This window comes from Gouania willdenowi, chromosome 6, assembly GCF_900634775.1.
Source record: "Gouania willdenowi chromosome 6, fGouWil2.1, whole genome shotgun sequence".
Taxonomy (NCBI): domain Eukaryota; kingdom Metazoa; phylum Chordata; class Actinopteri; order Blenniiformes; family Gobiesocidae; genus Gouania; species Gouania willdenowi.
Window position 1 is genome coordinate 5,442,717 of NC_041049.1, and position 15,406 is coordinate 5,458,122.

General features: G+C 35.9%; 2 protein-coding genes across 4 annotated transcripts; one reads left to right on the plus strand and one right to left on the minus strand.

Annotated features, from left to right (window-relative positions):
- Position 1: 1 nt before the first annotated feature.
- Positions 2–7,494, minus strand: kin (Kin17 DNA and RNA binding protein). 2 transcript variants are annotated; one of them, XR_003674325.1, is made up of 13 exons: positions 7,284–7,494; positions 7,099–7,193; positions 6,982–7,025; positions 4,756–4,878; positions 4,442–4,626; positions 4,220–4,268; positions 4,066–4,114; positions 3,843–3,984; positions 1,888–2,016; positions 1,686–1,785; positions 1,174–1,274; positions 505–592; positions 2–264 (listed from the first exon to the last, which is right to left on the minus strand). XR_003674325.1 is itself a non-coding variant. In XM_028450817.1 (12 exons), exons 1-12 carry the CDS (start codon positions 7,395–7,397, stop codon positions 205–207), a joined length of 1,191 nt encoding a protein of 396 aa, XP_028306618.1. In that variant the 5' UTR covers positions 7,398–7,494; the 3' UTR covers positions 2–204. The 2 variants fall into 2 exon arrangements, 1 of the variants encoding a protein (XP_028306618.1); XM_028450817.1 differs by lacking the exon at positions 505–592.
- Positions 7,495–8,272: 778 nt separating this feature from the next.
- atp5f1c (ATP synthase F1 subunit gamma) lies at positions 8,273–15,002 on the plus strand. 2 transcript variants are annotated; one of them, XM_028449626.1, is made up of 9 exons: positions 8,273–8,373; positions 8,843–8,877; positions 9,907–10,038; positions 10,114–10,321; positions 11,257–11,400; positions 12,056–12,120; positions 12,201–12,356; positions 14,449–14,545; positions 14,867–15,002. In XM_028449626.1, the coding sequence occupies exons 1-9, from the start codon at positions 8,285–8,287 to the stop codon at positions 14,868–14,870; spliced, it is 930 nt and encodes a 309-aa protein (XP_028305427.1). In that variant the 5' UTR covers positions 8,273–8,284; the 3' UTR covers positions 14,871–15,002. The 2 variants fall into 2 exon arrangements, with proteins under 2 accessions (XP_028305427.1, XP_028305426.1); XM_028449625.1 differs by lacking the exon at positions 14,867–15,002 and having other exon boundaries at positions 14,449–14,549.
- The last annotated feature ends 404 nt before the right edge of the window (positions 15,003–15,406 follow it).

Genomic DNA, 15,406 nt, shown 5'->3' on the forward strand with positions numbered 1-15,406 from the left:
ATCACTCTAATGACATTTATTCAAAAGCCTTTCACATATGCACTGTTTAAACGAATACAAAATAAACAGAAAACCAAACAGACTCATGTCTTGTCCTCTCATACAGGTGCATTGTGGGATATGTGTATGTACAGGTGCTCATGGGGAATTAAATCTGACACAGTAGATTCCTTCGCCTGAGGTGGAACCTGATGTTTGTCCTTTTCAGGCCAGTTTAGAAAAATCCTCGTAGGCCACGTCAACGCTTTTGCCCTTTTGTTGACCCTGAGGACAAACAAAACAATGTTGGAGCATTATTTACATTAACTCTGGACATTTTACACATACAAAAAATCACTAGGAAACACCAGTGTTTACTCAAGAGCAACATGAATATTAATCCACTGCTCTATCTTTAAAACACCTGCCGCACATGTTAAATATAGCGTCTCAGTTTTAGAATCACATAGGACGTGATGTTAAACTGTCCTTTGTGCCAAAAGATGATAGTAACATGAGTTTTACCATTTCAGAGTGGTGTAGAGGAGTGTTCCTTTGAATCGGGGGTGTCTCAATCTTTTTAACACTAGACACTCTCATCAAAGGTGGCCAGCTACAGGGTGATAAAGCACACACACACTCTGTCTGTGCCCTTTGATCTTTATCTCCCTAGGTAGGATCTGCTCTTTGATCTCTTCCTTTGATGTTCTCATCAGAAGCATTATTTACATTTTACACATTAAAAAAATCACTAATATCAACATCAAATGGATTATTTAAACATGTTTAAACACTTTATAAAACAATTCCAGTAAGTTCATTTTGTTTTCTTTTTTTAAATGTGTTATAGTTTCATTTACTTTCATTCATTTCAGGAAATTTACTTTGATCTCCTGACAAGTTTCAACTGCCAACTGTCAGTCTTCCTCAGAAGCATCTACTGATCGCTTACATGTGTCCTTATGAGTTCAGAACTGTCAAGTTGGGAGACAGGGGGTGTGGCCAGCCTGACAGAACTGTCAAGTTGACCACGTACAGAAAGAACTCACAAGGACACATCAAAGCGATCAGTAGATGCCTCTGAGGAAGACTAACAGTTGACAGTCGAAAAATGTCAGGAGATCAAAGTAAATTTCCTGTAAAAAGTTGTCTGAATAAATTAAACCTTAACATCTTACTTTATAAAATGCTTACCGATTCCAGCGTGAGCGTCGCGTTAAAGCTTTTTTCATTGATCCCCTCCAGCAGAGCCTCGGTTTCACGGTGCGGCCCGTTCAGGATCAAAACACGTTTACCTGCACGGATGGAAGGCAACTGGGATTATTATTCAATCTAAAAAAATTTAAATATCATTTTTTTAAAGTCAGCACTTGGTGGAATAAACATTTTCATGTTTAATTTTAAATATATTTGCTAAACAGTCAGAAAGAATAAAACCTATTCACCTATAACATATTAAGAATAGTGTTATTATTATTTCCCTTCATTGAGAGCAGCCCTGATTCAATTTGAAAATGTTATTTTATCATATTGCAGCAGCTAAAATTATTTCAAACTAATCACACATATAAGCAAAAGAAAATTTAAATAACTATTTCATTTTTGACAATATTCTACCTTTTTAAAGCCTAATTTATTCATTCATTTTTCCTTAATTGCTAATAAATAGTTTATAGGTGTTTCTGTTATTTCAGACAGGCACTGACCGGGTGTAGGGACGACCGTCTCCACGTGGGTCTGGTCCAGTTTCAGTTTGTCTCCCGAGTCGATCATTTTCACCACCGCCTCGTATTTATCTCGCACTTCCTGTTGGAGAAGAAGAAAAAGAGTCAGTGACGCACACACAATCACACCTTATTTAGCTGCAGTTCTAGAAAAGCAAACAAACAAAAAAAAGCCCTCAGTTACCATGACAACGGCCTTCTTCTTGTGGTACTTGTCTCCGAGCCTCTTGGTGACGACTTTGACGACGATGTTGGGCTGCAGCCAGTGGTCTGTGCGGACGGGCTGCTGCTGCTGCTGCTTCCTCGTCTCCATCTGAGACACAGAGACGTGTTAGAGATGAGTCACGTTCACATTTTCAACCCATACTCGATACCTGTGAATCGGTATCGGTTCTCAGCGGTACCAATTTTCGGTTCTTTTGTGTGGTAACAAATGGTAAATAATAAAATCTGAAAATGTTCCAATTTACTATATTTATATTTGTTATGTTTCACATTATTATTATTATTGCTATTAATAACAACAACAACAAACCAACATCTAACTGTATTGTAGCAACATTTGTTTTGCAAACTCTTACCTACAACTACCTATAATATATATCTATAATGCACAAATTAAAAAGCAGCTCCATGTGACAGGGCTCTATATTGTGAATATTTCACTTGCATTTGAACACATAGTTCACATTTGTCAAACTCATGGCCTGGGGGCAAAATCTGGTCATTTAGAGCATCCAATTTGGCCCGCAGGAGAAAGTAAAATGACAGAGAAAACATGAATTATTGTGTAAATGACCAATTAATCCATTTGTAGAGATCTCAAATTCCTAATTTTACTGAAACTCAACAACATTTTTAGGGGCCTGCATTTTTTCTTTGTTTATATCGCATGAATGCAGTCATTTAGAAAGAACTTTTACTATTTCCATAAATCTTGCAATTTCTAACAAACAATTCCACAAAATTCCTCTAAATTACAGGAAAAATTGGTTAAAAAAAAATAAATCTGAATTTTTGAAGTGAATTGAATGGATATTGAAATGTATTTTGACAAAGGTGAAAACCTATCTGCGAACGGCAAAACTGTACTTATTTATAGCTCGGCTGAAGTAGAGCGGCTGTGAAAGCTGAGTCAGCATCTCTTGGTTACACGTTTTCTGCCCAAAAAAAACGCAAACCAGGTTCTAATCCTGTTTAAGAACAGTGTGTGCCGAGGAGCCTGCTAAGTTTATTCGGCCCATGAAGCCGCGGAGTGAAGGAAGAGTCTGATTAAAAAACAGAGTGAGACACTCCCTGATACTTTCTCTTTATTACCCAACATTTCTGTCTGTTTCAGCGGGTTGTTGGACACAGGAGCGTGTGTGTACGTGTGTTTGTGCGCGCCACAGAACTGAAAAATGTCGCTCCACGAATGACGGCGTCAGGAGGCATCTCGTGTAGACGTTCCAAAGCAGCATCCTGCTTACTTTTGAGTTTGTTTATCGCATGACTCTGAGTGTTAAGGATACGTTTAGGTACCGAAACATTGTACCATTTGATTTTATGTGTTATCGCCTGGTAGTACCGAAGGAATTTGTACCGAACTCAGTACCCATCTCTAGCAGAAGCAGCGTTTCCATTACCCTTGAAAATATGTAAAATCTAAGTGGCTCAATAAAAACTGGCAATGGTAACACCTGAATTAAAAAAAAAAAAAAAACACTCAAATATCACTAGAGAAGAATTTTTACGCTTTTACGGACGTTTTTCAGACGTATCGATTTTGAAATGTATCGCGTGATGTACCTGGTCACATGACCACTTCTCTGAGAAAACAATGGCGCGGTACGTGTGGACAGAAGAGGAGAAATTTCTTAGCATTATACTTAAATATTATTAGTGTCACATTAAACGTGAAACAACAAAGGAATACGGAGTGTTATAAGAAGGTTTGGAGCGTCCGTCTTTCTGCAGCAAAGTCTCGCGGGATGAGATTTGACAAAGGTTACGAGGTTCCAAAACAACCTTCAATGGAAACGCGTTCCAAGCACAACTACACTTTGTCTATCGAATTTTAGAAATATAGCATTTATTTTGTGTAAAACTAATGGAAATAGAGCGAAAGACAAACAAACAAACGCGAGGCTCCAGATTTACCTCAATGATCTCCTCCAGTGCAGATTTCTTCTTCTTCTTCTCCATTTTGGAGTCTGAACTGGACGACATGTCCTTCCTTTTGACCGATGATGATGATGATGATGATGTTGAGGCTCTAACGGCGGTCGCTCCCAGAACAGAACTGAAACAGATGATCCGAGGGTAAATTCAGTATACAGTGTCAAACTGACTTAAAAGATATTTGTGTGAGAGATGTTCATACCTGGGTTTAGATGGACCAGCGGCAGAAGAAGCACCAAGTTTAAAAGCAACTAAAGAGGAAGGAAAAAACACATTTAAAAGACGTTTTTTTTTTTATTTAATTTTTTATGTTTTTACAGATTTCATCACTTTAAAAGAAAAAAAAAGTCACCAACCTTTTTCCTCCTCGCTCTCCCGTTTCAGCTCAGTGTAAACCGGAGTTTCCTACACAGCAGACCAAGGTTCAGTTTACTGATGATACAATGAGTAAACACAGGTGGGTAGTTTTTAACAAAATGACTAAATACATAAATAGAACATACAGTACATCCAAGATAACACACCCTTGTTACCTTTAAAAACCATACAGGTGTCACGTCTATCCTCTCAGTACTCACCTCAGTCTCTTTACCGTCCCGCCCTCTGCGGACCTGGTCCCGGATGAACTTGGCGCTGCGCTCTTGGTCGTCCAGGTCCTGCTTCTTCTTCTTTGCCTGCTCATCCTGTCGGCGGATGGTCTCTGGGTCCCGGTCGATGTACTCAATGTACCAGCCTTTGGGCGTCTCGTCCACTTTACACAAACCTGCGGAATGACAACACACATTTATAGCAAAAGAAACATGTTTTTCAGGTTATTTCACTCAGTTTAGATTTCTTCGATAAGGGACACAGGCCCCAGTGTTTGGTGATGTTCCCGTTTCCTGGTCCTCACCTTGTCGTCCTAACCATTTGGTGAACTCAGTGAGCGTCTCCCACTTTGTGGAGTTCATGTGGACGTGCTCTCGGTGGCTGATGTACTCGTTGTACACAATGTTGTTGTGCACTCTCTTGGTGCCTGTGGACAAAGAGGAAAAGTCACCACCCGCATCACAGCGAATACTACAGAAGCGTATTGTATTCACTTGAAAAATAAAAAAAAATCGGTTTTCTCTGAATAATCTTTTTTTTTAAATTAGTTTTTTGGGCTATTTTTATCTCCGCCAAGCGCAACATGCAGAAAGTTATGTTTTACCCTGTGTTTGTCTGTCTGCAAGATGACTTGAAAAGTTATAAACAGATTTGGATTAAATTTTCACCAAATGTTAATAACGGGACAAGGAACAGGTGATTCAATTTCGGTGATGTTCTGGATTACCAAAAATGAAAAAATACCACTCATGGAAATCACAGGAGTGCTTTTCTAGTTTAAAATGTTTTATGGACAATTTTTCGGTTTTACAAGCTAATTGTTTTGTTTTCTGACTATTTTTGGGTTTGCTATTTTTCTGAGTTTAGAGGGAATTTGAAACAACAGATGCATTTATTTCTTTATTGCCACCACATTAAACGTATCCATAGACTGCCACTCTATGCAATACGCAGCGCCCCTCATTGGCCAGTTTAGGTCACGTGATAAGTGCACCACGTGACCTTAAGTTCCGTCACTCGCATTTTAGCTCATATTTATTTTTAGCTACCCCGCTAACCCTTTTATTTTAGCCCTAAACTAGGAAATACCCTAAAATGTTTATTTTTGTCGTATATGTATTTTTAAAGGTGGAATTTGCCGTGTTAAACTATTTGTCAAATGTGGGATTCGAACCGACTCTGCCATCCTGGCACGGTGAAAACACAGGCACATTATGCTTATGTAGACTGTTTATAGAGGGTTTTCACGGTGCGTCATCAACCCAGAAGTCGCCATTTTGGAGATAAAGCAGCAGGTCTACAAACAGTACGCAGACAAGAAAATCACAAATTTCGAGACATAACACTATTGCTGTGTTTTTGGCTGCACCAATTGGTCAAACAGTGAGACACATTTGGTGTTTTATAGATTGCCAAAAATCATAACAAATCGGGGAGAACAATCTCACAAGTTACCAGAGGAAAGGAGGCGCTTATGGCTAGCAAAGCTAAACCAGGTTCGAATAGGCAAAAATCTGGACAACATCCGAATGTGTTCAACCCATTTCTTGTCAAGTAAGTAAATTGTTGTTTGCAGCAGCTCTTAGATAATTTACTAGTGTGAAGATAATAATATAATTCATATCAACGCCAAAACAACCCGTCATATTAACCGTTTCTACGCTAAACAGTCAATAAGTGTCAGACCTGTTGCTGTGAAATAACCCTGGAACTAAATTGTAACTGTGAATGTACATACACGTATATTATTTATTTTAAAAGTACATCTACGCTCACTTGTTAATGTAAATACTTGAAAAGATAATCACATGTTTACGTCATCATCCTTTTGCACTACTCATCACTACTGCAGGTTAGTTTTTATCCGACTGATGATGTGTTGTTGCAATATTCGGATATTGTCTAGATTTTTGCCTCGTAGATCCTGGTTTAGCTTTGCTAGCCACAAGCGCCTCTTTTCTTCTGGTAACTTGTAAGACTGTTCTCCCTGATTTGTTATGATTTTTTGGCAGTCTATAAAACTCCAAATGTTTCTCACTGTTTGACCGATTGGTGCAGCCAAAAACACGGCAATAGTTCACCATTTCGTCTCGAAATTCGGGATTTTCTTGTCTGCGTGCTATTTGTAGACCTGCTGCTTTATCTCCAAAATGGCGACTTCTGGGTTGATGACGCGCCATGAAAACCCTCTATTGAGAGCAAACATGGCCGCCTTGTTTAATTTGATAAAAAATGTACTTCCAACTTGGTTTAAGACACTGTGAGATCAGGGTAACTGCTGAAAAACCTTCATAGTTGTAGTCTGGGTTCCCTCTGCAGAGAAAAGATTACTCAGAAAAAAAATTACTCTGAAAAACAGAAAAATATTTGTCCGAAATACAGGAAAAAATAAATAAAAAATTCAGAATTTTTTTTCTCTCAAGTGAATGCAATACGCTTCAGTAGAATACATTGATATTTTGTTTCTTTTTTATTAATATTAATATTTGTAGTGACATTAAATGATCAAATAAACATGTGGTTATCATACCAAAACGCCTGCTCAGCAGCTCCAGGAAATCCCTTTTGAATTCACTGGGACACAAAAACACAACAACATCAGACTGAGGACATGTTTATGTGTGCTTGTTTACGTGTAAACACTCACTCTGAGAAGTAGTCCAGGAACCTATTGGGGTTTTCTGAGGCCAGCAGGAGCTGCCGCTGGTGGGACTCGGACATGCAGTGACACTTGAAGCCATTCTGTTCACAAACAAGATAAAATAAATACATAAATTAAACCGAACACGTTAAACTAAACGTGACAACAAACAACTGGGAAGCTTCTCTTACCTCGTCTCTGCACTGTTTCTGGCACATTTGACAGTACCAGCGAAGTTTCTGCAGACCTTTGGCTTTTATTCGGTTACTAATCGCTTTAGGAGAGAGAAAATCTGACTTTCCCATGGCGAAAAGAGTTAAAAAACGTTTAAAAAGCAGTTAAGTGAGAAGAATTGAGAGCCGTAGTGAAGACAAACTGTTTCCGCTTGTATATGATCGAACTCTCGCGATGGTGGATGATGCGTTCATGAGCGTTGGATTTTCAATAGTTTAGGTTTTTTCCTTCTTTTTTTTTTTTTTTTTTTAATTACAATGCAAACAAAAAGGCATTCACAATTCTGCAGATTATAGACAAAGCAAGGAAACCAAAAGACTACATATGACTTAACTATTACCAACTTGTAAAAAAAAGTATAATAAATATAATTGAATTTAAAATCTTAAAAGACAAAAACAAATGTTTCACGTGTAACACTTTTATTCGAACGGACACGTATTCACAATACTATTTTAGATTTTGGAAAAATAAAAATAATAATCCAAGGTTTCTTGACCAAGTTTTAGTCCAAAGAAAACATTTAGAGTAATAATAATAATAATAATAATAATAATAATAATAATAATAATAATAATAATAATAATAATAATAATAATAATAATAATGGCATTTTACAATTCACAACAAAATACCAAAATTAAGAATTTGCCAAGCGAACAGCAACTTAAAGCCACATATTATTCAGTCAATTCACTCAAGATGAAACAGTATTATGGTAAACAATCATAGAAAACGGAATAAAGCAATAAAACAAAACAAGGAATATCGTTTGTGCATTTTTGAAAAAAAATAAATAAATAAGAAGATGAGGTAAAAAAAACCAAAAAACAAAAAAACAAAAAACAAACAATACACAGTAATAAACAATAAAGTTAAAGGCAATCTTTGCGACTTCAACTACAGTGACCCTAGTGGTCCGTGAAGGCATCATTCGTCCATTTCCTTTTCACCCTTTATGTTGCACATGCGCAGTCCTGCGTGTCTGACCTTCATTGGAGTAACCATGTTCGCCCGGAGCAGCGCGTTGATCTTTTCCCCACAATGGTAAACTCAACGACCACCACACACACCAACTAACACATCTAAATATTTATTTAACACGGTTGCATTCAGTACAATCTACGTTTTCTGGACAAAATGCTCTTTCTAAGGCTTTACAGCTGCAAGGACGCGCTGACGAGTAGGCCGCGCTTATGAATGACAGCCGGCTAGAAGCTAACAGCTAATAGCTAGTAGCTACTTGACTTTAACCGTTTGACATTGATGTAAACATGTAAATGAACAATTATTAAAATTGAATAAACTAATTCTACACATTTATTGAACTCATGGCAGATTATTTTAAAAAGTTTTGACAGTGACTCTGCTTTTTCTGTGCACGGAAAGCTACAGATGCAGCTTGTGACTTTTTTAGCCCTTGAATATGACATTTTTTTTTTTTTATTTATTATTGTTTCTTGCACTTTTTACAGGAGATTCATTGTGATACTAAAACTCATGTTTGTGTTGACAGTGGGCAGGTCAGGAACATGGCCACCTTGAAGGACAGTAAGTAACACTTTGTTCATTAGATCAGTGGTTCTCAACCTTTTCTATGAATCGGTGATAAAAACATTTATTTATTCATCTGAATATTATCCACTGTTATCCAGGAAGTTTGTTATTGTTTGCACTATAGTATATAGTCATACTAAAGATGTAAATCTGTGATTTGGTCATAAATTAAATGGGTTATGAATGACCAGAAAAGGTGGTGAAATGGAGTTTTAAAACCACAGAAATTGGTTTGAAATTAGAGTGGCCAAAAACAGACAGAAAAAGTGGTTAATTATTACATAATTGGCTTAAAATTTGCAGATGGTATCAACAATATCAAGCAAATAATGGTTATGACAAATCGTGAATGTGGTTAAATTGGCAAAAAAATAAGCACACATTGTGGTGAAAAGAGGTTAAAAGTGATGATAATGGGTCAAGGTATGCAGCATTAGGTGGGAAAAGTGGTGGAAAGGGTTTATAAGTGCCGAACATGTCTTGAAAGTGGAAAAAATGTGCAGAAAAGTCATTGACAATTGATGGAGAAGGAGCATAAATGGAAAGGAGCAAAAATATGACAAGAAAAGGCGATGAAAATAGGTTAAAATATGGCAAGTTTGGTGTGTTTGCAGAGAAAAAGTAAAAAAATAAACAAAAATGCATTATATTGTATATCGCCAATTTCTAGAAAAAATATTGATGTGATTTTTGGTCCATATCACCCAGCCCTAGATAATAATAATAATATTAAAGCAGATTTTAACCTGGACTTAACTTTTCAAATGACTATGGGTCATTTGGATTTAGAAACATGGCAGAGAAGAGCACTCCCAGAAGATAAAAACACAACATATAATATTATGCACCTTGTTATTTAACTTTTTACTGTCCCCAATTGTTTTTAGCCCCAGTTTGTTCCATTTCAAAATAAAAGCATGCAGATGAAACAATTAAAAGGATGTCTTTTGTTAAATCTTGTTGCTATGAAGTCTGAGGTTTCTCTGTTTCTTTGCTCCAACGTTGTTTTTTTTCTCCTTCCAGTTACCATTCGATTGAAGTCCATCAAGAACATCCAGAAAATCACAAAGTCCATGAAGATGGTGGCCGCCGCCAAGTACGCCCGCGCTGAGCGGCAGCTGAAGCCAGCACGCGTCTACGGCACCGGTGCTCTGGGTGAGTACGCCTCAGCAGGACTGAGTTTTAATTGTTCTTCACCAACCCATGTTTCCTGTGTTCTTCACCTCCCAGCTCTGTATGAGAAGGCTGAGATCAAAGCTCCAGAGGACAAGGCGGCCAAGCATCTAATCATTGGCGTGACCTCCGACCGTGGGCTCTGCGGTGCCATCCACTCCGGCGTCGCCAAGACCATCAAAAACGAAATAGCCAACCTGACCGGAGCTGGGAAGGAGGTGATGGTGATCAATGTGGGAGACAAGCTGAGAGGTCTGCTGCACAGGTAACAGGAAGTTCATACATCACATACCTTCATTAGATAGATAGATAGATAGATAGATAGATAGATAGATAGATACATAAATAGCAGTAAAGCTACTGGGTTACACTTACAATCCAAAACATAAAGTATGAATTTACCAGTTTGATTTTTATTGAAATTAAAAAAAACAAACATACATCAAATTTATTTTATTTTATTTTTTGTATTAATATTTTAAAAATGTATATTTACTACATTTATTTTGTATATTTACAATACTATTTTTTTGTTTATATAGAAATTTAACATTTATTTCATCTATATTTTTTTTTACATTTGTTATGTATCTTGTTATTATTTCTTTAGTATTTTTGCATTTTTACAACGTTAATTCTGAATGTTTATAATTGTATTCCCTCTGTATTTTTCTATTTACATTTATTTTTGCATCTTGATATTATTTATTTTGTATTTTTTTCAATTTTTTTTTGTGCATTTGTTTATTTGGAATTTTTACAATAATTATTTCCTGTATTTTTTTTTTTTTACATTTATTTTGTATCTTCATATTTATTTTTACAATGATTGTTTGGCATTTTAACAATATTTATTGTGCATTTTTACATGCATTTTCTTTTTAATTTTTTTTTTTTTTTTTTTACAAGATTTACTCTCTTTTTTCCAAAATCTTTTCTGCATTAAAAAAAAAAAAAAAATATATATATATATATATGTATATGTTAAATATAATTTTAAAAAACCATATATGTAATTTAGGAACTCCTTTCTATCAAAATGAATGAATAAACTTGCAGGTTGTGTAATCGTGAAAGTGTAAAAGACATTAATGCAGTTAAAGAAATTCTGTCACCGTGGGATTTAAACTTGTTTCATTCTGCTTTAAATTGTTTAACTGTTGAAATGTTTCCCTGTGCTGCTGCTCACTCTGCTCATAGGACTCATGGGAAGCACATCATGTTGAACTGTAGGGAAGTCGGCCGTAAACCGCCGTCCTTTGGCGATGCCTCCGTCATCGCCACCGAGCTTCTGAACTCTGGATACGAGTTTGACCAGGGCTCCGTCGTCTACAACCACTTCAGGTGCGACGCATGTGTTTGAAGCACGTGTTGAAGCTCAAACAGTACAAAGGTCCATTTATTATTCCATCAGAAAAAAAGTTGCTTTAACCAAAAAACTATTTACAGCTAAAAAAATAAATTATATATATATAAACCTTTTAAATATTTTTTTTCAATCAAATTCTATTTTCAGTTGAAAAAAATAACTTGAATAAAAAAGCTTTTCAATCAAAAAAAATTTTTTCATTCAAAAGAAATTATCTTGTATTTTGAAAAAACAAAAACTTTTAAATATTATTTTTTAACCTTTAATTAAAAAAACAAAACAAAACTTTTCAATAAAATAGGAAAAGTGTTGAAATGGATACAAATATTTGACACCACAAAAAAAAAACGCATTTGGACACTTTTTTTCCATTAAAAATAAATTTATTTTTTTTTGAATGCATCTTTTTGTATTTTGTATTTGGGCCATATTATGTTATTACATTTGTGTTTTTAATATTTAATTCCAATATCAAATAAATCAAACATTTTCAAAGAAATGTTTTTTTATGGATTTTTTTTTTTAAAGCAATTTTAAAAAAGAGAGGAAAAGAATGAGACAAAAATCTACGTCCATAAAACAGGCTTTTTTGTTTTGTAACAATGCTGACTGTGTCCTCTCCTCCTGCAGGTCTGTGATCTCCTATAAAACTTCTCAGAAACCCGTTTTCTCCAATGAAACCGTTGCAAACTCTGGTAAAAACTCCACCGCGCTTCGTTGACTTTCAGACGTGACATATCCACAGAGTGTGACTGTGTTTTCACTCCCTCACCAGAGAACATGGGTGTCTATGACGACATCGATGCTGACGTTCTGAGGAACTACCAGGAGTTCACCCTGGTCAACATCCTGTTCCTGGCCCTGAGGGAGTCGTCCTGCAGCGAGCAGAGCGCCAGGATGACGGCCATGGACAGCGCCAGCAAGAATGCCTGTAAGAGTCACCGCTGCATATTATCACTGAGCACAGTTCAAATGTTGTAGGAAAATAACATGACAAGATATATTTAAAGTTATGGCTAAAATCACGCTTAAAGAACTTTAGTGATAATACATGTCAATTTCCATTCAGTTTTAATCCAACAGGAGCAAAGCTTAGATGTTTAGTTAATTTTTTCATTCTAAAATCACTGATTTATTAAAGTTTTGTTAATAGAAAAATCAACACAGATGTAGCATCATCGTCCAGGCCACGCCCCTTTAAGTGACAGCATTTATGTGTATTCTGTCTCAAAAGAGCAACAAATACAGAAGATGTGGAAAGATTTAAAAAAAAAAAATACACAAAATGCCTTTAAATACACCTACATTTACAACTAATATGTAAAAAAATACACAAAATTAATTTAATCTCCAACATGAGAAAGAAAAAATTCAAAAATACACAAAATGCCTTTAAATGCGCACACATTTATAACAAAAAATACACAGTGACAAAAAAAATTACACAGATTAACAGAACAATACATGCAGACAGCAAAAACACACAAGGAATCTAAAGCTACAACATGAATGTGAAAAATGTAAAAAAAATATTCAAAATCTGCACAAATTCATAATGACTATGGAGAAAAAAGGACAAAATAAAGAATGTAAAAAATATTCAAAATGAAAAAATAAATACTCAGAATAACAGACAGCAAAAAACACACAAAATTAATCTAAATCTACAACATACAAAAATATACAAAAGGACTTAAAATGCACACAAATGTATAACAAATATGAAAAATGACAAAAGAAATACAAAAAAAGTAGTACATACAAAGACAGCAAAAATACACAAAATGACCAAATAACCCCAAAAACAAACAGAAACAGACGCAAAGCCATAGTTTTTTCCTGTGTTAATGCTCCGTTTGGTTGTTATTCTAAATGCTGACATGAATGATCAGACCATCACATGATGCTTGTATCTCTCGCTGTGATTAAAGATGCTCGTCTCTGTTCTACACATTGAAAAGTGCTGGGACAACATTTAATAAATTAATTAGATATGTATTACAAATTGTTAGGATAATTAACATTGTATGCTTGATTTTTGTTAGCGTAGCAACAAATGTTCACCTGACCTAACATGTATGTTCAGTATGAGAAACCAGGTTTAATTTACCCATAACTCATCAGGCTGTGGTTGTATTTAAGTCAAGTCCAGTGTTGAGCACATGTCAGTATGGATGTGAATCTTTGGGTGTCTCACGATTCGATTCAAAATCAATTATCCTTTAAATCGATTCTTGATTCCAGAATTGATAAAATGCATCGTGTGTTAAAGCAAATTATAGCATCAAAACAAAGTTTGTACAAGATAATTTTAAATAAACTGATTCCAATAATGTCATCACACAAAGGCAAACTTAAGACAAAAGGTAACAATTATTCATGCTAAACAAATAAACACACATTGTGCTGTCTGTGTAATACATTGTAAGTTGTTTACTGTTATGATCATGTCATAAACTGTAAAGGTCTGGGTGAATTTGTGTTTTGGCCCAAAACTGTTGCCGTAGTAGTCAGAAGTCGCCATCTTGAAAGCCCATAGTCAACTCGTCTCTAGTTCTTGTATTTTCAGTTTAAAAAAAACCTGCTCATGAGTATGTTTAAGTGTACTGTTTGATAACACTCTTAAGACTGTTTGGGAAAGTTCAGCATAAACAGTTTGTCAAATAAATCACCGCCCATCGCGGTAAATGTTAGCATGAGCATATATATGGGTTTTCCCATAGACGTTAGCATGAAGCTTGCTGACTTTTTGTATAGTGGTATTTTCTATTTATGAGAACACTAATATGTATTTGTATGTTCAGTTTACAGTATTTCCTGAGTAAAGACTCTTAAAAAATCTTCTGAATCAAAGTTTTTCTACAAAAAAAAAAGATTTTTGATGTTTATGAATCTAATCAGAATTGTGGATGATTAGAATTGCGATTTTTATGTGAGTCAAATTTCCCCCCCACCCCTACATGTCAGTGACATCATTCACCTGTGAACATCCTGACGCTGTTTTCTCTGTGTTCTCTCCACAGCTGAGATGATTGACAAGCTGACTCTGACCTTCAACCGAACCAGACAGGCCGTGATCACCAAGGAGCTCATTGAGATCATCTCTGGAGCTGCTGCTCTGTGAGTCCTTTGTGTTTCCTCCATCAGGGAATATTCCTCCATCATCCTCCCTCCCTTTGAATGTTCCCAAAGCCGTCACCTTATTTCACCACTAATTATTTTCTCTGGCCTAATCTCCTCCTCATCCTCTGCTGAACTCAGGAACTGAGGCTTGTCTTAAGGCAGGAGGTAAAATGACAGAGTAGGACGATGGGAACGTCTTATGGAATAGACTAGAGACTTTTTAGCTGTGAGGTGTTAGAGAGTTTCCCCTTCAGCTCTGAAAGTTGTCTCATGATCAACATTTTTTCTTCTTCTTCTTCTTCTTCTTCTCTTTTACAGATAAACGAGCCGACCGTTGCTCAGAGCTCTTCATTGTACTCGGGACACGTCGCTGTCCAGTCTAATGAACGTTAGTGCTTCTATTTGTAAAATATACAGAGAAAATAAACCCGTAACACTGAACTTCCACCTGTTACTACGTCTCCACGCGTCTGCTTTGCTTTCATTGTTTTATTAAATCCTGATGAATGTTGATAATCATCAGTTTATGGACCAGGGATTGTTGTGAGGCTCAGTGGGAACGCCATGTGTTTGTTTCATGGATGCAGAACACTTATCAATCAGAGGGAAATCTAACAAATCATTTAAATGTTGTAATAAAGCTTGTAATGATTCATGTGCTTTAAGAGTTTCTATTTATGGGAGACAAACCTTTTATTTTCCACCCTCTTCTAATGGTTCACACTTTGACTTTTAGCAGGAGATGAAAACATGCTTTTAAAGTTGATTTAAAAAAAGAAAAATAAAGGTAAAAACATTAATTTAGTTGAACTAAAGATTTTTTCATTGAAAAAAAAAATCCTAAGGCACAGCCTGTGT